The 26,378-nt window shown below is 30.8% G+C and overlaps 1 protein-coding gene across 9 annotated transcripts in view; it reads right to left on the reverse strand.

Annotated features, from left to right (window-relative positions):
* Window positions 1–26,378, reverse strand: part of LOC140062331 (multiple C2 and transmembrane domain-containing protein 1-like) — a 79,821-nt gene that overhangs the window by 19,833 nt on the left and 33,610 nt on the right. For 6 of the 9 annotated variants that reach the window (XM_072108502.1, XM_072108500.1, XM_072108498.1 and 3 more), the window contains 7 exons: window positions 18,004–18,322; window positions 13,402–13,627; window positions 12,746–12,854; window positions 11,941–12,072; window positions 11,001–11,036; window positions 1,932–1,958; window positions 195–371 (listed from right to left, as the gene is read on the reverse strand). In XM_072108502.1, coding sequence (XP_071964603.1) covers window positions 195–371; window positions 1,932–1,958; window positions 11,001–11,036; window positions 11,941–12,072; window positions 12,746–12,854; window positions 13,402–13,627; window positions 18,004–18,322 — 1,026 coding nt within the window. The remainder of the gene's footprint in view (window positions 1–194; window positions 372–1,931; window positions 1,959–11,000; window positions 11,037–11,940; window positions 12,073–12,745; window positions 12,855–13,401; window positions 13,628–18,003; window positions 18,323–26,378) is intronic. The other 3 variants (XM_072108503.1, XM_072108499.1, XM_072108504.1) reach the window with 3 other exon arrangements.

A 26,378-nucleotide genomic window follows, 5' to 3' on the forward strand; every position in this document is an offset into this window, starting at 1 on the left:
GGAGGAAATGGAAAGAGGAGGAGGAAATGGAAAGAGGATGAGGAAAGGAAAAGAGGAGGAAAGGGAGGGAAGAGGAGGGGGAATGAGAAGGAAGGGAAGGGAAAGAGGAGGAGGAAAGGAAGAGAGGGGGAGGGGAAGGAAAAGACGAGGAGGAGGGAAAGGGAAAGAGGAAGAGAAATTAATACAAAATTTACCTTGCTTTTATATTTTTCACTTCCAAGCTTAAATTTAATATAAGGATCACTGAGTCCATTATCATCCATTGGAATCAGGTTGCGCCCCTCTAATATTGTTACCGTCACAACTCCACTCCATGTTTGTGTTTTTATCTTGCGACGTTGACTTTCTTGCTTTGATTTTTTAGCCAAGAACTAGAAAAAATTCAACATGATTAATTGATAAATGTTGCAATACATCAATTTATAAGATTAGACAGAAAAAAACAAATATATAACAAAACAATTTTCATTACATTTATATCTAAAAACTAATTAAACAATACTGACAAAACAATTGACAAAAATTGGATTTACAATCTCAAGACATTGAGAGAAAAAAAAACAAATATATAACAAAACAATTCTCATTACATTTATATGTAAAAACTTATTAAACAATACTGACTCAAAATGAAAATGATGTTTGCATAATCATGAAATGTATTCATTAATAAAAAAAAAAAACACATACAATTTACAAACATTTAAACAATTTTTATTTCTTCTGAAGTTTAATAACAATTACTGTTATAGACATTTCTGGAAAGATTTGACACATTTATATACACAAGAACTATTATAACAACAAAATATCACTAAAACTTACATCTTCACAATTAAGTTCAGAATTAGCCGTTGCGGTTCCAATTACAGTTGTTTTATAGACTAATGTATCCATTTTAAAACTTAGAATAACCTAAGCCGAGAGGAACTGTGTTGTGTTGTTGGATCCAAAAACAAAACTTAGAACAAACTGCAGTGTTTTTAATACTAAACACTGATTTTAAGCAAATATTTGAGAGGAAGATCAATAACATCTGTCATAACCTCACGTCATAAACAACATTCATACTTCTTCCCCAACTTTGAAATTAAATTTTTTTAAACTAAATAGTTTCCATACAAAGTAGAAGAACACATCTTGGTTTATTTATTTACTCCTTTTAGTGAAACATAAAAAGGAAGCACTGAGAGACAAGAGCTGGCAAAGACAAACTAATGAAAGGTTTTATTTCTTCTTTATTAACTTAGTATTAACAATGTGATATGAATTGTCAATCACATTTTTCAGTTTTCATTTGACCAATTAAATCAATATATTCAAATTATCACTATGGCCAGCATGGTGACTAAACAAGAATCCATTTATGTAGAACAACTCAGAAAAGGCAGATGAAGATATAAATTTCCTCAAAATGTTTAATATAAATTCCTAGAATTGTATCAAATGTTAAAGATGTATTGTCCCCCTGAAAAAAAGAATTCTTTTTTTGTTGAATATGCCATTTTAATGTCACATATTAGTTACCCACCTAGACCAAAATTGGATTGAAAAAACTGTAATTTAAAGCTAAACTGGCTGCCAGCTAATGGGATTTTGGTTGAATTTAAACATTTATTTTGTCATTTTATAAGTAATAACATAATATTTTCCTTTTTTTCCTACGGAAGTTATTAACTTTATTAACTCTACAAAATAACCTACTCAAAGTCTGATTTAATTAATCTTCATTTATGTTTTTGAGGGACAATATATCTTTAAGTACTGTATAAAAACATTTAAAATATAATACAATCTAGAGATAAGTAATATATACATGTCATACTATTTAATTATTTTGAACAACAACAAATAATTGTAAAAATAATAATTAAAAACAGCAGAATACACTCATGCTAAATTCTGTTTCTAAAATGTACGGCATTTATTACCTTACTATCTCGTCTCTGCTCTGAGGCCTGTAATAAACAAACAGACTTTTAGAAATGTATTAAATTAATATTATTGTTTAAAGGTTTACATGGCGAAAGTAAGTAAAGTAAGTTTGCAGTATACATGTGTTTCTTCCAAAAAAGTAAATTCAAATTAACTTGAGTATGTATCAACATTTTAGTTGTTATTTTACAATCTTCTGAAGTAAAATCTATATTTCAACATTTTGGTTTTTATGTTGGTTTTTTTATATTTTTATTTTCTGGAGTAAAGCTCTGTCTACACTATCAACTTTACATGTGATGTGCCCATATATAGACATGATGATGTCATATCACTAAAATATTTGCGTATATCACTACAATATTTTGGTATATCACTACCATATTTGCACATCACACTTTTTTGTCCAACTAGTTTGATAGTGTAGACAGAGCTTAACATTTTGAGCAATTTCCTCCAGAAGATAATAAAAAAGATAAAACCAAAACGTTGAGACAATTATTTTTTGAAACACACGTACTGTACCACAAACCTGACTTTATTAAAATGTTAAAATTTTAATAAGTTTAATTGTAATTTTTTTTAATATGAACAATATCCATAGACCTATTGATCTGTTAATTTTAATAAACCAATTTCTTTACGATATTAATTATTTTCAAATTGGTTTGATACTGCTACTATAATATATTTTTTTATAAATATATTAAATTTGTATAAACAGTATTGATAATAAATTAAAAATTAATTCTTGTTTTATCAAAATTATTTGTGTGCTTTATGAGTTAAAAAGTAATATTAATAGAAAAATACATAAAGTGAAATAAATATAATATCTCTAGAGACATATATTTATTAATCTGTATATTATATTAGTAGCAAGCAAGCTAATAATGACAAAATATTATTACAACATTTTTCCTAAAATTATAAGTTAATATTATTTTGTAGATTTAATATGCAAGCAAGGAATTATGGAACTGAATATTATCTATGGTTGAATTCGATATTTAATATTAATAATTATAAAGATTGTTAGTTGCTATTATATGTGTTAATACCATGCATATATTAGTCTAATACATCTAGGCCTACACATAATCAAACATCGTATACTCTATCTCTAACAATATTTCAATCTTCTATCGACTAAAGCTGAAGTATAGTTGTTATCTCGGGACCCGTTCTATGGCCACCACCAGGTAGGCTTACTTCATCAAGGCTTCTATGAATGGATGACTGGTTGGGAGCAGTAGGAATGCTAGTAGACCAAACCCAGTACCGTTTTTTATTACGATCATGCGGGAAATTACCTCACAAGCATTTTTGCAACGATTTGTGCAGAATGCCGGAATAGTTCATCATAATAAACCCATGATTTAATTAAAATTTCTATTATTTTTATAAAAAATATATTTGCATACCGCAATAACCTAAAATGGTTCTGTAAAAGGACGTTGTGTTAAAAAATAGAACATTTAAATTTTGATGATTTGCATCAAGTAAAAAGGTAAAACAAATCTATATAATTTTAATAATAATGCCATCAATAACCAATAATTTTTTTTTTTTTGTTATGAATAATTTTCAAAATTTATAAATTATTGATTTTCAACGATATTTTGAAAAGGCCTAAAATTTGCATAATTTTGGTGAATTCATGGGGTATTTAATTAAAAAGGCTTAATTCCTACACAATATATTTAATCTACCTGCAGAAAAGGTACTTTGATAGATTATCCATATCCATAGTAAAGAGCTCCATTATAATATCAAATATCACCAAGAGTTAACTAATTAGTACACCACCATATAAACACAATAATAATAATCGGCATAATATATGCATATACTATAATAACCAATATTATAAAACCATGTGACCTCATAAAGTCGTATACTTGTAGAATAGTTTATTAATGCACTAGTGTACTTTGTACAGGTAATAGGTTCAAAAAAAGATTTATAGATTTAATTACTCAACCAATTATTCCATTCAACCATAAAAGAAATAAAACTGTATTACGTTTTTCTTTATAACCACAACTCAAGATAACAATTTAATGGAGAAAACAATTAATATTAAAATCATTTAAAATTTTAAGAAAAAAATGATTATTTTCCAGGGAGTCTATACAGTTAAAATACTGGGAGACAAATAACTTCCACAATTATCATCTTCAATTCACTACCATTATTCATATGATAGGAAGATTGTTAATGAATGAATTGTAAATAAATTTATTATTTATGATGATTTTCCTAATAAATTCAAATCAAATCATACTATAGTAATTTTTTAAATCAATTATTTAATAATATAAATGTAAAATATATGAACAAAGGTAATAGGTTAATTGCATTAGGTTTTTGTGTATTTTATCCTTTAATTTCTAGTAAATACCGAGTAAGCCTACGAGTGCCATTATTGGGTTTTTTTTTCAGAATGCTGAGACAGAACGCAGGACTCAGCAGAATCTAGCTCATTACATGAACTTTACTATAAACTGAACACACATGCACACATAGCAAGATATTTAGAGCAATTATTAAATATTAAATCAAACAGGATGATTAATTTATACTCTCTCATAACTCCCCATTAACACTTAAAAAAGAAAATCCAATAGAGAATGCTAAAGTTATTATTTCGTTGATGGATACCTAAAATATTAATAATCAATTTCAACACATTACAAATTTATAAGCAAAATATTTGATTTACAAGAATAAATTCTATGCTATTTTAATTTAGGAAGGAAGATAAACAATTGAACTATGATTGAGTTAAGGTGCATTTCTGTGGTGAAACAAAGTGTAGATGACACCACTAATCTGTAGTAAAAACAATAATTAATGATTTGATTTGAATTGACAATAATTGAGTTTAGGTGCAGTTATGCTTATGATATAGTAGACATTCTTAATGAGTGGATGATTTGATTTGATTTGGATTGATTATAATCAGTTGAGGTGAACATCTGTTTTTAGGTAATAAGTTTTGATGTTTGATGTTAATTGATTATAGTAACGGAGTGAGGTGCATTTATGTTTTGAACTGAATTGAATTGAATATCGTAGATAATGCTAACAAATGAAGAGCAGTAAAATCTCAGGACAGAATCCTATTTTATTCCCTTACATTAGACTTTGCTGAAAAGTAATACTTTCCAAAGAAAGTAATAAACGTTTAAATATAATCAGTAATGATGAATCACAAAAACAATCACAGATAAATGATTAACACCAATTTATCTAGATGAAAGGTTATATTAGAAAATTAGTTAACAACAATGAGAGATTAAATATGCACCAATAACAAAAAAAAATGCAACAAAATGTACAGTAGAAGCCCTATAACTTTTGGAAAGCAGTGCCACATTAATAGGTGTCCACTAACTAGGGGTTGGCCGTATTGTTTATATAATGTTTCTTGATCATTTCACAGGAAAGAATCCCCTTAAAAGGTGGCCAGAATGTTCATATATTTAATCATCTCTTTTCTCAAACTTTGGCACTTCGTAATTCTTCTTTAAACCGCTTCCCTAAGCTTTGGGTTCAATTAATGTATATTTCCTTAATTTTCTTTAGCATACAGATCTTTTATTTCTTTTAAATAATAATAGTTGTCATAGTTCATAAACGTTACATTTACGTTACTCTTTACGTTGTGTTGTGTTGTACGGTAATTTCTGCTTTTATATAAGGCATATATTTCCTTAATTTTCTTTAGCAGTACAAATCTTTTATTTCCTTCTGAAACTATAAACTTGAAAATAACTTTTCTTTCTTTTGTTTTTTATAGGAAAAATGTAAATTTATCTATAATCATAGTGCATAGTATAAACAAGCCTTAATAGAGGTTTCTCAATGTAGGGGTTCTACTGCATGCAAATAGACAATGTACAAATAAAGATTTAAATATGCAAGTAAAGACACAAGCAAAGACATAGATATGCACATAAAAAAAAACAGAACATTGCCCTGCAAGATACCCACATGTAGCTTTGTTGCAGTATATAAAGACGTAGCTAAATCACCGTCATTATCATAGTGTTGCACTTCAGAAAGGCTTTTGTGACTTGAGCTCAGTGCCTTCTGCCATTTCAATTTCTTAGTGGTATGGGGAGAGGGCTAAAGCATGCAAATATAAAAATAATAATACAAAATAGAGGTGGTTAAATCAAAAGCAAAAACAAACATAGCACTGTAATTTCTAAAAATATTAGGTTATTGCATAATGGTAGGTTTCTCATTGCCAATCAGAGATTGATTTACAGCTATAACTGTATATCCTCAGGTATAATCCCACTTCAAGTATAATCCCACCCTGTATCCTCAGGTCTAATCCCACCCTATATCCTCAGGTATAATCCCACTTCAGGTCTAATCCCACCCTATATCCTCAGGTCTAATCCCACCCTATATCCTCAGGTATAATTCCACTTCAGGTTTAATCCCACCCCCTATTTTATGTCCAATTTCACAAACAGGCATATCGCTGGGTAGTCTCAGTATTGACTTTTGATTTGGATGTAGGCCTCTCTATAGCCAGTTCTGATGAGTTTTTACAAGCATATGCTTTACCAATAATTGTTTTCCCTAACTAGGCTTTACCCAGGTATGACCCAGCACCCTCCAAAGTCGACCCAATTTCGTGTTCTAGGCAGGTTGGAATACCAGAGGATATACGGTAGCTAAATTTGATAAATAAAATAACTTGATTATCTTGATCTTAAACATGGTAGTTAACAAGATCAATGGTAAGCAAGGTATAAATCCCCCAACCTATATAAACTTGAATTATCTCAATCTTAGCTTTATCCTACTACTACTAGAAGCAGGATCAGTGGTAAGCGGATTAATTCTGCGAACCACTCCTGGTGAATGAGATTTGTTCTGATTGGCAGTGAGGACCTTCCCGTCAAAGAAATAAGCTATAAACATAAAGCATTAGGAAAGAAAATTAAATGCAAGCGATAAAGCACGTGTATAAAAATGCATGCAACGTTGAGAAAAATATTGTTACTGATCAAACTATGATTTTATATTTATTCATGATACAAATGTATACATGTATGATATTGTAAACCTTATCATAGATCCGTTGCTATGGTAATATCAAACAAATATATTTGTTTGATATAATGACAACAAATGTACAGTATGTCAGGAAGTGTTTATGTTTCCAATACATTGAAATGTTAATGTTAACACAGAAACACTTGTTGATGGTTATAGATATTTTGATTTATAAAATTTTGATTTTAAATATGACTAAAGTACTGTATTATCTCTGCATGAATATAATATAGTGATGGGTGGAGATTGGTGTGGAACACATGCTATATAAGCAACAACAACTTAATTTTGACCCACTTGCAATGAGATTTAGAATCTTGCCACCCAACCTAGAGTTTTTGGGACATCCTTTATTCATAGCTTAGAGACTTTTGGAAACATTTACAAACAACAAATATGTCCAAAAAAAATTTGTAAGGATCCGGAAAAAGATAATACAATGAAAGAATAATAAAAAGTGAGTTCAGAAAACCGAATATTGCAGTTTAAAGGATAAGAAGAAGATAATTTTAAGTAACAACAGAACATTGAAGTTTAAAAATGAGAATTCGAAACAAAAACAGAATGAGCGTCACTGCAGACAAAAATGGCTATGAAACTAGAATGTATACAGTGGCGTAACAGACAATTTAGGCCCCTGGTTTAAGCACTCTTGAGAGACCTTCCAATGCTGAGTAGTTGCATTGGGGGCTGCTCATGCTCTAGGGCCCCTTAAGCCTCTAGGGTCTCTGGGTTAGCCAGTGAGAGCTCATAGCCATTATGCCACTGAATGTATATTGAACTATGAAAGCAGTGATGAAAAACCACAAGGTCAAAAGAACCTACTGATATTTGAACTTCAGCAGAACTGGACATGGCTTTTTGGCGGAAAAATCTTAACGGAGAACGATGCTTTCTGTGCATTTTTGACGCATGAAGAAGTGCGAGTAGCTGGTTTTCAGGAGAAGCATGCACCTGGCTTTCAGGGGAAGGATCCACCTGATTTTCAGAGGAAGGATTCACCTGATTGTCAGGGGAAGCATGCATCTGGTTTGGTTCCTCAAGGTATGAGGAAGAACCAGGGGATGAAGACTGAGAAATTAGGTGTAGAAATTCTTCTTCCTCAACAGAAGTTTCTTTATACTAGAAATAATAATTTACACACATATGTATAAAGTAAGTATTATTATTATTATTTATAACTTACAAAATGGCAAAATGGCTTGAAAACGTTAAGAAATATATTGTTACTGATTAAACTGATTTTATATAATATTGATGGCGAAATGGCTTGGAAAATTAAGTATATGAATCATAGGAGCCGTTGCTTGAAATGCAATTGTATACATGTAGGAACAAACCTAAACAAAATCTGTACCTGATTACAGAGCACCTTTAGGTGTAGCCCAGAGGCAGCTCAGGACACAAATTTAAGTGTAAATGTGCATTTTCTTACACACAACTGTGCAATTTGCACTGTAAACTTGCAGAAAACATAGACATCTACTATTGATTTTTACTCTATCTATATCTATCTACTCTTGTCTATCTATTCTCATCCTCAAATCAGGAGATATTTGTAACAAGCCTTTTAACTGTACAACCTTAAACCTTATAGATAGTCATTAAAATTGATGGCAAACATAAACCTACACAATCTTTAAAATACCCTAGATACAACAATCTCGGTTCTGGGACTCTGATATGCCCTTGGCGAGACTGCTAAAATATAAAGGATTATTCCAAAAACATAATTTACTGAGAAATTAAATACAGTAAAATCAATAAATTAAAAATGATTTAAATCTTAAAGCCATTAACTTGGCTTTAATTTATCATGACAATTCACTGGTTTTAGAGTTTTTTTTTATTTTGCCAAGTTGCCAAGTAAACTATAATATGCAAACATATTCTTTATCTCTTAAACAATGAATATTTTATGTTTAAAATATGAGTTGGATTGAACATTTTGATGTATTATTTTAAGGCATGGACGTTGCTGAAATTAATAGACTGAAGCCAATTTGCAGTATATCATTGTTAGTTTAAGTGTGTACATTTAATTAAAATCAATGTGATATTGTTATGTCAAGTAAAATAAACATTTCAAATTTTTTATAACCTTGAAAACGGTGCCATGCCATACATTTCTAATGTTATTTTAGCATCTTTGTAACTTTAACATTTAATTTTACATTTTTAAGTGAAATTTTTATTTTTGGTTCCGATCTTCTTTCGAATTGTGAAAATGCTTTATTATTTATTTATTATGTACAACAATTTCTTGTTAATTCTGGAAGATTTGATTGATGTTTCTGTTAGTTGTTTTAAAATGTTGTTTTTGTTAATCTGAGGCGCCTTGAAGCTAAGGTGGTTCCATCTTGTAAGGCGCCTTTGTGTAATATACTAAATAAAAAAAACTATAAAAAAACAAAAACCTTTGTAATCTAAACTACTGTTTGCTATTTATTTGGAATGAAATAAATAAATTAATGTGTAGATAGATTACTAGATTACATTTATTATTTATTTTATCTATTTTTTGATATTTAAGTCAAATTGGCAGCTTTCCAAATTTTTGTCAAAAATTAATAAAGTGAAATTGCATGGCATTATATGTCTTCCACTAACCTACTACCCTATGAATATCCTATGAATTAATAACCTCCTAGTAATGTTGTCATATATTTATATAGTGCTTTTAACAAGCAGCAGAATGTGCCAAAGTGCTTAGAAGTATTAAACTAAGTTTTGAAAACCTCTCTCAATATAATTGGAAAGATTGTTCCACCGTTTAGGAATCAAAGCAGAGGCTCGATCATAATCTGAATTTTATACTATACAGTAGTATTACACATCCTACAAATCCTTAATTTTCAATTAGCGCTAATAACTACTCTTTAGGGCCGCTGCCGCCGACCTAAATGTTTACCTAGCACGCATTTAAAATGTCCTTAATACCATTAATGTCTGCCACCAACCAATCACTAATAGCACCTATCCTAAAGTACCATTTCTGTAGATCGTACCTACACCATTATTCACACTCAAATTTGGGTAGATTCAACCTGACAGACACAATTATATTATTGCTTTTTTGCTTTTTTTTATGTTGCAATAGACTTTTGATCTAGTTCCATTAGAACATGCTGGTCACGTACTGATACTTTCTCTATCTTATCTTTAGTACTCAATGAATTAGAACATAGAGCTGTGTTTTACGAGCATTATGCCAGTCTAATATATTCTATAAATAGACATATTACTTGCATTTATAAGCTTTTATATAGTTAGTAAATGTGCTAAAGCCGGTACAGAAAGTTGGCATTAAAGACTGTTTTCTACTAGGTGAATTCATTCGCACAATTTAAAAAAATGTATATGTACTGTACATTATGACCAGGACCATGATTAGACAAGCTACGTTCAAATATCCTAAAAACAAAAATATTCTGCGACTTTTCGTGGGTTTCTTACATCTGGTGGGAAATTAGTAATTTACGATAATTCTTTTAAAAATAAGCAATAAGCTTTTAATTTATGATGACATAGGAACTAATTAATCATGTTAATTCATTGTGTGCATGTCGGACGTACTTCTTCAATTCCTCGGCACAATTTTAGTGAATTCCAGCGAACAACCAACATGCATAATATGTCTTGATTACGGCACGATGACATTGACATGAAATCAATGCAGAATCAAGCGGTTTGTAGAAATACGCAAAAATCGAATGATCTGTTTCATTATATTTTCATCTCATGCAATTAAAGAACCTCATAAGTTTCAGAATCATGCAAAGCAAGACACAAAAGACAATGCTAATTTTTTTTTTCTTCATGGGAAGAAAACAGGCTATGGGGTTATTTTGTACAAATACATTCAATGACCTAGTAGAAAACAGCATTTATGAAAAGCAGCAATGAAGCCATTTGCTTTGGTATCTGAATTTAGTTATCATCAAACATGATAAAATGATATAAGTTTTTTAATTGTGTTTTACCCTTCTCTTCGGTTGTGGTGTCCAATAAATATTCAACTATTCGAATAAATTTATAACATAAAAATAATAAAGTATCATAATTAAAGAAAAGAGGTTTCAGAATAATAATAATAATAATAATAATAATAATAGTTCATTCTTATATAGCGCATATAAGCAAGCTCTCAATGCGCTGAAAATTATTACCCCAGTCATTTCCTGATCAAACACCTATGGAAACATACTCCCATATATGCAGCTAGTAATCAGCACAAAGTTGTGTCTTGATCTAACCGGGTTCCCAATTATACACCTGGGTGGAGAGAGGCAAACGTAAGTAAAGTATCTTGCCTAAGGATACAAGCAATGCAGCGAGAGTTGGATTCGAACCTCGGTCTAACGATCAGTAGTCGAACGTCCAACACACAGCGCCACACGCCCTCACAACAATAATGATTTGGTTTAATGCAGGGTACCTAACGTCCATTTTGGAAAGTTACCACACGTATCTTTTGATAAAACATACCTTCCTGTTATGTTAGAGATAATTTATACAGTAGAATATCAAAAAAATACTATTAAAACAAAATTCTATTATTAATTAACATGATAGTGCTTTTTGTTTTATATTACTCAGTACATAACTACAATTAGCTAGCAAGCATTATTACAAATATCATAAATTGGTTAAAGTTATGTTGTTAATTTACTGTAGTGTTCTATCTAAAACCAACTAAAGGAATTTCAAAATTTAATTTCAACAAAATAGTAAACATCTTATTTTAATAATTGTGTAAAAATATGTTTATAATTAAAAATTAATAAATTAAAAAGCAAGCTATTTAAAAAAGAGAAACACCTAAATAACATCTGATTGACAAACGCCAATCACATTTCCAAAAGACATCCATGCAAAAAAAAGTCAAGCACAAATAGAGAAGAATGTGAAAAGTAAACCTACATGATGTTTTTCGTCCCCGCCGGCAGACTCCGATGGACGTCTGTCCCCCGATACAAACTCAGTATCTGAGTGGTCCTGATGCTGGTGACGTTTACGAAGTTTAAGAGAGTGACGACGGACATTAGGGGAGAACTACAGAGACAGTGTTGTGATAAAAGTGGAAAGAATAAAGAAATGAAAACGATAGATAAAGGATAAAATACCACAAATACCCCATAATAAAAATATAATATAAGTACCGTAATTTTTGTTAGAAAGAATTATAGGATAAAGATACACTGGCCCTCTTAACTTGATTGTAAATTATTATCAAAAAAATCATATTGCAATAAATATGTTACTTAAACAATTAATTTATCAACCAAGATAAAAATAACAATATTTATGGCTAGCCTTTGTTTGGTGATAAATTTAAGGATTTGAATATATTATCGTCAATAAATCACACCTACTAATTTTTTCATTTTTTTTCATTTTTTTTTTTTTGGAAGTTGACAACATAAGTATAGCGTAAGGATGACAGTGCATCTTACTCAAGTTTTAATTGTGAACACCACTATCTGGTTCAATATTTTACCCACTTGTATCAATTTATAATAGTGTATTTCAAGAATACAGACTTGTGAATGATTGATATGTCATGCTCTGATGTAGGCTGCATGCTAATTATGTACCCATCTCATACAAAAAATAAATTATGAGAGCATGGACCTATATGGTGAGAGGTATACCCACAACCTGTGCCCTTGTATCATTTAAAAAATGTACAGTGTATGCACTATAATTTATTAATTGAAAAATGTACCTGTTGTTTTTCTGATTTGCGTTTTGGCACCAGCGTACACTCTAAGATAAGATAGCCTAATTCATCATTACTACTTTCATCTTCCAAGGGGAATTCCTTGATAGCTGTGCTATATAATAAATCAGATTTAACAGAAATAGTTTTAAAAAGTCCTCAATAATGATTATAAGAAGTAATACATTAAAGCTTGTGTTACGCTCTATCTACACTGTCATGTGACAAAAAAGTGTGATGTACGCAAATGTGGTAGTGATATGCCCAAATATGGTAGTGATATGATATCATCATGTCCATATATGGGCACATCACATTTTTTTGTCACATAAAGTTTGATAGTGTAGACAGAGCTTAACAGTGTAAAGAAAAAGAAAATTTTTTCGAGAATTACAACTAAACTTTATTGGATTTTAAAAAAATGGAATTGTATAAAAAAGTTAACATAATTAACCAAGATTCAATATCTCTTTCCTTAAATACAAAAATAGATTATACTCTTTATATAACTGACTTAGCAATTACAGAGAGTGATTGAGGGACATGTGCTATTTAAGTCTCAGTCCATATTAAAGATACAGACTCAAGGTTTTAATAAGCTTTTGTGATGTCATCAATATATTGATTATAAAAATTGTTTATTTACAAATAAAATTACTTACGCTGAAGGTTGTAAAGATGATGGGTAGAATTGAGCCGAGCCCATAAAGTCATCAGAGACCGGACCCCTGTCGTAGTCGTAAACTAAAATCATGATTGGATCATTGACATCGTGAATGTTAAGCGTTAGCCTCTCATCCCAGACTGGGTTCAGATTTTTGCTAATTGTTTTGCTTTTGTATTGTTGTTTGCCATGCATAATAAATTTCACATACGGGTCACTAGTACCTATCAAATAAATATAAATAATCAAGTATTTAGGCATATGTACATTAAATACATCTTTTTTTCTCACATAGCTGTCTTCATTTAGAAAAAACGTACCACCATGATCTATTATATTGAAAACCAACATACACAGTATAGTATAATAACATAGAAAAAATGTTGCAATATGCCACTTTTTTTAGCTGACAGGGACTCAATGCTGTATATCTTCTTCAATGAACTTTGTGAGTGAATGAATGAGTGTTGTCAGACCAACCAACAGAAGGCAAGTTATACTGTAACTAACAATTTTGCCGAAGGGCTATGCGGTAGGTAAATCATGGTACATTGGTGAATTAAAATAGGCCTCAGCAGTACGTCGTATACAGGACTCTCCTAACATCATAGTAGGCCTTCTGTTTAAGATCATTGTTAATTTACAACAACACAATCATATTCTTTCTATATTACAAAACAGATCTACAGTATAGATTAAATAAGTTTAACGTTTTGTAATTTTCAAGTGAGATAATTAGTAAAACTCCTTCAGCCAGTCACAATTGTACGTCCACAACTAATAAGCACAAATACTACAATTGCAAAACGTGAAAACACTTAATCTTTCTCCCCGTCTTTCTCACTCGGTCTAAATGGTTTTGACACTATAGTTTTTAAACTAATAGTCATTATGATACAATCAATAAAGTTTATGTAAAGAACATTTTAGCTACACATAATCAGTTATAATTAAAGTTATCTGATTCTACATCAAGCACAGTGGATTTCATAAATTATTATGAAGTGGATTTGCTATCAGATTTATTACGCCATTCAAAGTGCATTTAGCATACCACGCGTGATATTTGATAATAAACAATCAGATCTATTCTAAGCTTTACAAAATTATACGGTTAGCATGCATAATCAACATATATCAATCTATTGACATTGTGTATTTACAATCGTGTAACCTTACTGCTGTTTAAATCTATCTCTAAATTGAAACAAAAAAAAAGGATATGAAGGAATGTTTACAAAATATGCAAAACTCAAGAATAAATAATATTCACAACAAAATGAATTAATTCAATTGCCTTCAGTAATTTTAAGTGGGTAGATATACATTTATTCATATTTTTAATGTAATGGTTTTTCGGCTGAAAAAGATGGTTTTACCATGGAAGAAATATATAGATATATATTTCCGTCATGGTTTCACAATCATTTCACTGACAAAAGCAAATTATAATGGAAGTGTCCCTTCCCATTGACAGTCCTGGTACTGTAAAAGAGCTGCAATATACTATATACCGGTGCCAGCAGGAACACACATATAACTTTTCATATACATGAATTGGAATTAATTTTATTTATTATGAGTTAAAAAATAACAAAAACTAAAATTGCTAAAGAAGTATCAAAATACTTATGTATAGCAATTTCTCTTGTAAACAATTCCTAATAGACTGTTATAGAGAGCATAGTGATTTTTGGCAAACCATCGTCTAAACCACTTAAAACATCATCAGGTTCATCATCATATGCAATCTCTCTAATTAGCTAACCTTCATACAATTATTGTCATAACTACCTTGTCATATTAAATTACAATTTGAATATATACAATATTCATTATTATAATCATAAGCTCCAAGTCAAGTTAATTTTCTATTAATAGCAGCCTGTATAATTAATAATGAAGAGTAGGCCTACTGTTGCAGTATAGTAATTCAGGTATCATCTGATGGTGATACTACACAAATCAAAAAATGTATTATTTCAATTATTCCAATTAATCGTTGTCATACAGTATATCATATTCATTGTTTCTTATTGTAAAGAGAACAAGACAAAAAGAATTTTTTTTAATACATCATTTAAACAACACAGTATCTATACTGATACAATACAAAACAAACAAAAAAAACATTTAAAAAATGGATTAATTATTGATTCTAAGGGCCTGTTCAGACCTACGGAGTTATGTTTTCGTATTGTACGCGGCGTATAACTCCATAGGTCTGAACCAGGAAAAGATTAGTGGAAGCCACCTCGTACGACACTGATCTTTCGTTCGTTACGACAGCTCAAGGTATAGGATTAGTGAACTCCGCTTACGATACGAAAGTCATGTATCAACGATTTTGACCTCTAACCAATCAAATTTACTCCTGCATACCAGATGTTCACCCAAATCGGTGACAATTCAGTTTGAAACGAAAGCGTTAGGTAGAAAAATCTCAACACTTTGCTGTTACGATGCTAATTATATGACATTGCTTGCGATACGAAAGCATAACTCCATAGATCTGAACATACCCTAATTTATTTGTCTATTCTATAGCATACACAATTGCACAATTGCAAATGGTTGTGTCCTTGACAAACACTATGAAAATAGGTTAAAACAATTTCATATTTGGCAATTGCAAAAGTATTATTAAATATAAATAAAAGATTTTACAGTGACACCCTGATAAAATATTCACTCATTCACTCTCCAACAATATATAGGCCTACACTACAAGGTACATAACATTAAATGTGACATTTTATGTGGGACCCTAGGCTATACTGTCCACAAACAGGAAATTTAATACTTTTATTTGACAGTAAAAGTAACAGAAGACACCCCAAATCCAAAAAAGTGTGATGTGTCCAAATAAGGTAGTGGTATACCCAAATAAGGTAGTGGTATACCCAAATAAGGTAGTGGTATACCCAAATATGGTAGTGATATGATATCATCCTGTCCATATATGGGCACATCACATTTTGTTTGTCACATAAGTTTTATAGTGTAAGGTTTGCTAAACATGTACAGTATACTTGTCAATGACAGGTATGGAGTGCAAAATGTTCTTTGAATGACACAATACACATATCCATAATGAATGTAGTATTACCTTTTGGGAAACATTAAGTATACATAATTTATGGCTTTAGTGACTTAATTGAGGCTCAAATTGTAAACTAATTAATAAGTTGTTGAATAATAACTTTATCTAGGGAATGGTTTCTATCTACAAAAAACAATTCTTGTTTTAATATGATGTGAATAAATTACACAGGTTGAAGATAAATAAGCTTCAGTTTCTTACTTTAATTTTACTTTCATAAGGAAAAGACTAAAAATGTGACTATAGGTATACTCAAAAGAAATCCTTTCTTTACTATAATATCGTGTGGTACTTTTAAAAACAATCTTCTAGACTAATATTAGGGTTTTAATGATGAAATAAACAACACAACTTTAGCCTTCTGAACGCGCTATAAGCTTGGAAAAAACATTTAAAAATGATTTGCAGTATATACCTAGTGGGTGCAATAGGTCACACAGACGACAGCATTTTTCTGGCAGCAATTTTTACAAATATGATATATCAGTTGTTTCAAATGCCATTTATAAAGCTTTAAAGATATGATTTGAAGTAAGTATTATATTTTTTAAGGATTTAATGTCAAAGGAATATTATATTACAGAGAAAAATGATTTCATTGGCGATTTCTAACTCTACAATGATTTTAAGAAGATTTGTCAGATGTTTTAAATTACATTATCATAGCTTCCAAAATGATACATTGAAGTATGATAGCAAGTTAAAAATCTAAGTCACTTTATATGTCAGTTATGAATAGCAATGTGGAAGGACTGAACCAAGTTCTACTATGATATATATTACAATTTAACATTTTTTTTTTCATTTTTTGGGGTTTCTTTTCTCTTTTTATATGTGAATAAAATATTATTTTTTTGTTACAGAAGTGAATACTCAATTTCTGTCACTTTAGTTAACTTTATTGCTAAGGTCAAGTCTGGGGGTCACTTCATCACCCTAGATGTTTCAAGTGTGAAGTATCCTATTACAAACACAAACTTTAATGGACTGTTTCAATAATAATTCAATGAATATATCTGACAGTGAATTACAGTCAAAAGTCAGTATTACAGTCAAATGGGACTCATAAATACCAGAAATGCTTTGGGATTTGTAATTTTAGCATGACATGTCCTAATAGACTTTTTTCCCAGACGTTTTTGGGTCTTGCAGCTGGAAATCTATAAATTATAGTGGAGTTTCCATTTTTGCAAAACTGTCGTCCTTAGGACTATAACTGCTGCTTGCTTTAGCTTCTGATTGAGTAGTCCTAATGGGACGTAGCGGGCTAGAGCAGCAGCGTGAAAAAGATTATAACTATGTTTTGCATCAGTTGTGCAATACAACATTGTAGTCCAGTCTTGATCAGATCAGTGAATGTCGATAGCCTCCAAACAAGATATTGTCTATTGACAATTGATGGTCAAATAGTTCCTATTTTTCTAAATTTCTCAGTCATTATCTTGTACAGTACTGTACACTGTTAAAGTATCTGTGTCAGAAAAAAATCTTACTTACCACTTTTATCTCTAATTGCAAGGTTTCGTCCTTCTTTCAACAAAATTTCCAGTTCGTAATATAAATCAGAGGGGGGAATGGCAATCATTGGATTGGCCATCTCTATACCATCTGACCCACTTTGCACTTCTTGCCCTTCTGGATTTGATATCTCTATTGATGGTGACTTTTCTGTTAGTTTCTCTTGTTGCCCTTCTGATGTCTTTCCCTCACCAGCTGCCCCATTTTGTTGCGGTTCTGATGTATGTTTTGGTAATTCTTCTTCCTCTTTTATGCTTTCAGTGTCTGAATCTTTCACTTTTTTCCTAATAAATGAGGGCTAAAAAGAGAAGAAAAAGAAACGATTAATATGACTTTTCCCTATCAGAAAAACATGACTTTTCCCTAATACTATTAAAAAAACAATACACTGATGTCACACTACCATATCTGTTACACAGTAAGCATGGTTTCACATTAGCTCAATATCTAACATTCCTTGTCCAAACTGGTTTTATGAGAAATGTGAACTTGAATTTAATGTTTCAGCTTCTCAATTGCAATTTGTATCAACTTTGACAATTGGAAGATGGAGTATACATGACAACCATTACAATTCAACATAAATAATTAGATTATATTAAAAGCATTGTTATTTTTGTACTGCAAATTTTGTGCAATTATTTTAAAATAAAACATAGAACTCTATTCTATATAGTATAATCATAAAGACACTAGAATACACAACAATTCTATGCTATAGTTTAGAATTTCTTGTACAACCAACAATAGCAAAATGTTGCGAGTTGAACCAATGTATTTTCTCACATGTTTTCTAGTATGTACTTTCCCAAACTTTTTTTCTAGCCCAAAATGTATAGGGTTTTGTCGAAAGTCTGGTTTTTAAATTTATTTTGAATGGCAAAACATGGAATTCAAGACCTTTGGAAACTACGAAATTGAGACGCATGTTTTGCAATTTTCAGAGTCTGTAATCACTTCAGAGTATACTGTAGATTAAGTGTAATAATGTTATCTGTAGGCCTAGCATAGAGATATTTCACTATAATATCTCTATGGTTACAGCTAATTATACGACATCTCTGTAGGATCTATCTTCCTTTGCTCTATCTATGTCAAACCCATTTTCAGAAACCTGAATACTAGACTTAATTAACCTAATGTAATCAACACATAGCACTATTAGTAATCTTGATTAGATAAGGTACAGTGTTTGTGCTATAGCTAAAGGTCACTGTACTTCTTTTAAGGTAAACATGTCAAGTTTGTTTGTTGATCAATGATCATGGACTTCAAAGGGGAGTCCCTACCCCCAATACAGATTTTACATTTGCTGTTGTCAAAAAACAAGAATACTCTAAAAAAGACCAACATTTTATTTTAACTAAAATCAATAAAAGAGCTTAGAAAATATTAGGCCACATGTCCGTTTCCTACAGTATACCCATAGACGGATCCAACGGCGCCCAGCCATACAATAGATAGCAAGTTTATTAGCATTTTTGGCCACTGTCTTTATTTAAAAATCATGGATCAATCTACCAATATCGTAAGCATCAAGTCAGAGTTCATTTAAGGTATGATCAAAGAAATAATTAGTAATATCTAAAACTCTTTAAGTCAAATGAAAATATCTACTGTATTTACTTTACATATTTTTAAATAAATTATTTTATACATATTTTTGTAAATAAGCATCATTCAGGTACAAATAAGATTTTATCACTTTTTCTCAACATCAGAAACCGATTTTTATAAGTTATTACCAGCCTACCAGGCCTAATCTGACGATAATTCTTTTAATACATACCAATAGATTTAACATGATTAGATATGCATTAAATCACCAATATCCATAAAAGTGCTGTTTTAGTATAAAACCATTATATAGAATACAGGTATACAAGGTAAAATAATACTTCTCAAACTCAGTTAAAAACATTGAATGCTTTGATATCAACACAGATGTTTATAATGGTCTTTATACAAAGAGAACAAGTATAGTTATGATAAAAAGATATGTACACAGTTGAGAACATACAGTGGTAATTATGGCAAGCCAAGTCCGCCAAAAGTCCTCAATCCATACCATTCAACAACAATACATTCATTTAAACAATCAACGTAAACCTACATCATTCACCATCTAACCACACCATTTGTTATCATTTCATTCAATTCATTGTCAAGTATAAAAACCATTCATTGTCAAGCCATTGTCATGTGAAATCATTCATCGTCAAACCAACCCATTCATCGTGAAGTCACATCGGTTGCCGTCAAGTCAAACGATTCATCGAAAAATCATTCATCGTGAAGCCAGATCGTTCATCACGAAACCAAACCCTTCACCGCAAAGTCAAATTGTTCATTGCGCGATCAATCACCGTGAAGCCAAACCAATCATCCTGAATCTATTTGTTTCATGACCAAACCGTTCGTCTTCAAGTCATTCATCGTTACGTCATTCATCATTAACTCGTTCGTCCTCAAGTGGTTCGTCTCTAAGTCGTTCGCCTTCAAGTCGTTCGTCCTGAAGTCATTCGTCTTCAAGTCGTTCGTCCTCAAGTCGTCCATCATTATGGCAGTCATCAGTAGGTCAGTCATCGTTAAGTCATTCATCATTAAGTCATTCGTCCTAAAGTCAGTCATCATTAAGTCATTTATCATTAAGTCGTTCGTCCTCAAGTCATTCATCATTAAGTCGTTCATCAGTAAGCCATTCATGGTCGTTCGTTCTAAAGTTGTTCATCATCAAGTCGTTCGTCCTCAAGTCATTCGTCCTAAAGTTGTTCATCATCAAGTCGTTCGTCCCCAAGTCGTTCGTCTTCAAGTTGTTCATCATCAAGTCGTTCGTCTTTAAGTCGTTCGTCTTCAAGTCGTTCGTCCCAAAGTTGTTCATCATAAGGTCGTTTGTCCCCAAGTCATTCGTCCTAAAGTTGTTCAACATCAAGTCGTTTTTCCTCAAGTCGTTCGTCCTAAAGTTTGTCGTTGTCGTTTGTCCTCAAGTCATTCGTCCTAAAGCTGTTCATCATCAACTCGTTCGTCTTCAAGTTGTTCGTCTTCAAGTCGTTCGCCCTCAAGTTGTCATCGTCGTGCAGCAATGATTGCACTACAGATTTACTTCGTTCGCCCTCAAGTCATTCGCCTCCAAGTCATTCATCATAAGGTCGTTTATCATTAAGTCATTCGTTTTAAAGTTGCATCATCAATTCGTTTGTCCCCAATAAAAGTTGTTCGTTTTCAAGTTGTTCATCGTCATGCACCAATGATTGCAGTACAGACTTTGTTTACCGATTGAAGATTTGGACGATTCCATTATTGATAGGGTAGCGAAAATAATCGTACTGCATTTATTTTTATGTAACTTATTTATGTAATTAAAACTTAATATTTTAATGCAAAAACGATTGGGTGCCCATGTGATTTTTGACTAGCGGTTATAAACGTTATGGTATCAGACACCTTAATTAAAAGCTACCCTTAGTCAATGATAGAAAACAATGTGTTTCTTGTTATAATGATCTCATATTCTCGGTTGTTTCAAAATCACATACAGAAAAAAATTAAAAAAATTATCAATAAGGAATTAGAAAATAATATGTACATGGTTCAAGTTAATTGTGATGGGGTGAATACAAGGAAGCACGTAATTAAAAAATCAGGTACTATGGCTAGTATGCACGATATTTCTATTCTATTCTCTGCGTTCTTAATGCAACAGGCCTATAAATTCTAATTGTATTTTATTGTTTATGTGATCAGGTGGTTTAGTATTATTTATGAATTTCAGAGAAATATTTATCATATAAAAAGGTGCGTCAAAATCTGTGTAGTTTCCTCATCTCATCTAAAATAAACAGGAAATAAAGCTATTTATAAGCACAATAAGTATCAAAATTGCATTTTGTTGTCAAAAGTCAATACGAATTTTTCGGGTGGCCACATTATTTTATTTTTACATGTTTAATTAAATCCTTATCAATTTTAATTGTTAGAGAGTTATAAAGTATATATTGTTTAAAAAAAGTTTAGTGACAATTAACTTGAACCATATCATGTACATATTATTTTCTAATTCATTATTAATCATTTTTGTTGTTTTTTTTGTATGTGAAACAAAAATTGAGAAAAAACACATTGTTTTCTGTTATCAAGGTATCATTTAAGTTTATACCATAAAGTGTATATGATCGTCTCCTCGCTAGTCAAAAATCACATGGGCACCCAATTGTTTTTGCATTAAAATATTAAGTTTTAATTACATATGTAGCGATACTCTAAAAGCAGTATTATTATCTTATTAGGTGATCATTTAGAATAAAATGATCACCTATTGTTATTGTATCAAATCTTTATTGTTATTATTGTTTCTGGGCACTATTTTGTGTAACAAATATCTAAAAAAGTTTAATGTCAATGATTACCAAAATTTCACAATGTCTTTCAAATACTTTAACTTAGTCCTAATAAGCTTTTCAGCGTGATCACTCATCCGTGACGTCATGTATACGCCATTTTGTGAAATCACATTATCAATCATATCTCCATAATTCATTATCACATATTAATGAAATTTATTACACGTAAACTTCAGGTCAAGGGTAAAAATATTGGCAAGTAAAAACGAACGCGCACGTAGGGTCATGCGCGTAAAATTGCGCGTTCAAAATTTAATAAGCTCACAATTAAGTTTTAAAAAGCGTAAAAATACGAATTTTTTGTAGAAATCGCATTCTACTCACCATCCTTAGTACATTCACCGAATTTGAGTTCGTTCCGACTTCATCACGCGTAAAAACTTGAATAACGTAGGTCGTGTAATTTCACCTACACCATACATTTGAATATCTTACAGCTCTTCCGAATTAAATGTGACCTTGATGATTATAATTTATTATGAAAGCTGATGAAATGTAGATATGAATTCATATAAAAATTAAGCCTATTGGATGTTGTGATGTTATCATATGGCTAGTTGAAGTTAAAACGTTGTTTTTAAATTTCTTTAGTCGAAGTTTTTTACACAAAACTACTTTTATCGATTTGCGGTTATAGTGTCACTTAATGGAATCACTGAGGATTTACATTATTATTATTATTTATTTATTTTTTTTTTTATTTCTTCTTTATGCTGGGGTCCTCTTCAGTCTGTTCTCCAAGAGGGCCCAGTAGCTTACTTAAGGCACTAATTGTGACAGTGGCTGTGTGCAGAATAGTACAACACAGTAATAATAATAATAATAATAAATAAATAACCCCTACTTGTCTTGAAAGATGTACTTAGGTTCTTAAACTGAGGAACACTTTGTGTACACTAGACATACGGTTTACGGTCCTTCTCCAAGAAAACTTGTTCTACCACCATTACCCTGGAGCGAGTGAGCCTCACACCCTTGCTGATATTATGGCTACATAATTACAGTTCCACTACCTTACTGCTCGGCGCACTTACTATATAAATGTACATCCATGTAGTTTCTGTATTGTAAGTAACAATCAATATTATCACAGAGGCCTGTTATGCATAATTAATCTACAATCACTCATCTAAGAACAACTTGCAATTATAATATATTAATATATTCAAATATAACTAAAATTAGCCTCTTGAGAATGTGTGAAAAATTAATTGCCTGTTAACATAACGGTAAAATATGTTTACTGCAGGAGTTCAACAGTGGCCTGGTATTTATATAGCTTAACAAGTACAATTCTGGAATGTTCTTAATTGTCTATAACCTCCCACTAAAGTGCTGTATCTTCACATTATTAGTATTTCGCAATCAAATATCAAATTAGAAATTCTATAATACAGCATCACATGTATTTCACCTGTATCACCTAATATCATAGAAGAAATCTAACCCTTAACCTAACAATACATGATACAGGCAGCACATGTGACACTAACATTTCCTATGTTACTAGGGAAATATTGTCATTTGTGGAGATCATCAATGAGAATCGGGTCAACCCAATAAACTCTATTCAACGCATTCCAAATGGTAGATGAATTCTGTTATTCGTATTCGTTACCACACCACACCTAATGGGTTATTGCCGAACCTACTCAAACCGCTTGTATGACCAAATTAGCTGTCTATTGAGTATAGACTATAGTACGCCAGCCATGTTCTCTCAAAAATTAAATACCTTTAGAAGAAGATGTAAGATAAATTCCACAACCATGAATGTATGTTATCTCTATCTGCTTCATCTACTATCTACCTATTGAAAGCTCTAATAATAAATATCTTAATAGGTAGGCCTACTGTAGATTAAGATATGTTCAGTGTACAGTGAACATAATATTATTGATTATCCATCCTCTAATAAAAGATAATTACCTTCCAAATTAATTTTTACCTAACAATAAATAGAAATCACCTTGCGAGTAGTTTATTACTGCATCTCTTACAATCCAGGAATATTGCAGGCGGTGATTGACGCTATAATAACATACGCATCTACACACTGTCTTTAGTTAATCACTCCACTGTTCTGCTTGAACGATCAACCACTGCTGTCTTATCATCAGTTTGAGTAATTCCATGACAGACCATGCGGTACAAATCGTACACACAACCAGTCTGAGTGTGCACTGCACGCGCTCAAATGTTGTAAACAAGAGGCAGGTTTAAATTGTTATTGTGCAGGTGGAAGCAGGAGGTTGGGTCGTATTACTCAAAGGCACTGAGGAGTGCTGGGATGTACTGTAATTATATATTAAATATATTATTGGTATATTGGTTGGCGATGCAGATGATTGCATAACACCCTTGATAATTACTACACATTAGTTTATAGCTAAAAAACTCTATTATTTAAATATACAGTTGGACCTACATTTTACATAGGGTACAGGACCAAAAGCTATAGTGTATAATGTGATTCGTAAAATTCAGACTTGACCTTAAATTGACCTTGGTTTTTCCACAATGTGATTTTATTATACAGAATAACAATCTAACATTATTAATTAATAACTAACCACACTGTAAGACATTTATTAGCAAATACCAAATGACATAAAAGATTCACAAACAATTTCAATATTTAAGGCTGCTCTAACAAAACACTATATTTCATGTTATGTATAGTTTATTTGTAAGTTTTTCTTGTATTATATGGTTTTATCTTAACTGTTTGTATTGTATGGAGTGAGTGCAGAATCTGTTTGGGCTTTAGCCTATTTTCATTCCTGGTTATGTTTACATTGATGACCGAATAAATATTATTATTATTATTAACAGGCAAATCAACAACAACATTTAATGATATAAAACTAGCAAACTCTCAATACCAAATTTATATAAATTGTATGCTACAAAATCTTTAAATTGACCTTGGTTTTTCCACAATGTGATTTTATTATACAGAATAACAATCTAACATTACCAATTAATAATTAACCACACTGTAAGACATTTATTAACAGGCAAATCAACAACAACATTTAATGATTACAAAACACTCTCAATACCAAATTTATATAAATTGCTAGCTGAAAACTTAACGTAAGGGAAAACAAGGCATTATTGGTATCTTGTTTTGGTAATTTATTAATTAGTTTTATTATCAGTGATAACAATTTAATTTTTAAATAAACAGAAGTAAAAATTTGTTTACAGAATATTAAAAACTATATAAAACTTCTATTTTATTATAAAATATAAACTTTTGCAACAACATTAATAATAATAATCTTATATTTTTTGTATAAATATTGTAAAAAACTTGGCGCTATCCTTTAACACAGTTTCTCCTTTTTGGTTGGATTTTATACATTTTTTACAAGTGTTTAGAATATCACAAACATTTATTCTACATCTGTTAGCTCAGTGAATCATACAATTTATGTGTTAAAAATATTACTATTGATTTTATTTTATGTATAATGAATTTTAAAATTGAATACGATAATCATTTGTAAGTAGACTTGTTTTACATATTTTTACGATAAAACTGCAATCAATATTGGAATGGAGTTTGCTCTTGTTGAAAATGTTTATACACTGCGTAAAATTAGGATTTATATTGTTTTATGATCATTTAAAAAAATATCTGGCTGTGCATTCCAAAAATAAGTTTCATACTTTCTTCTGAAATTTTTTTATTGAAAACCAAAATAAATTTATGATATATCTTTATTTATAAAAACCTAAATCAACAGTACATCTATTTTGTTATTAATTACTGGTTATTAAGAATGTTTTAACACGTATTTTGAATAGAATTAAAAATAGGACTTTTTCTGGTTTTTTTATTAACTCTATGGACGTTTTTGCTATGTTTTTAGCTAATAACATTTTCCATTATCATGGCCATGTCTTGTCTTGCTGTGGTGAGTATTAGCGAATTTCATCTGTCAA

The sequence above is a fragment of the Antedon mediterranea genome, chromosome 11 (assembly GCF_964355755.1).
Source record: "Antedon mediterranea chromosome 11, ecAntMedi1.1, whole genome shotgun sequence".
Taxonomy (NCBI): Eukaryota; Metazoa; Echinodermata; class Crinoidea; order Comatulida; family Antedonidae; genus Antedon; species Antedon mediterranea.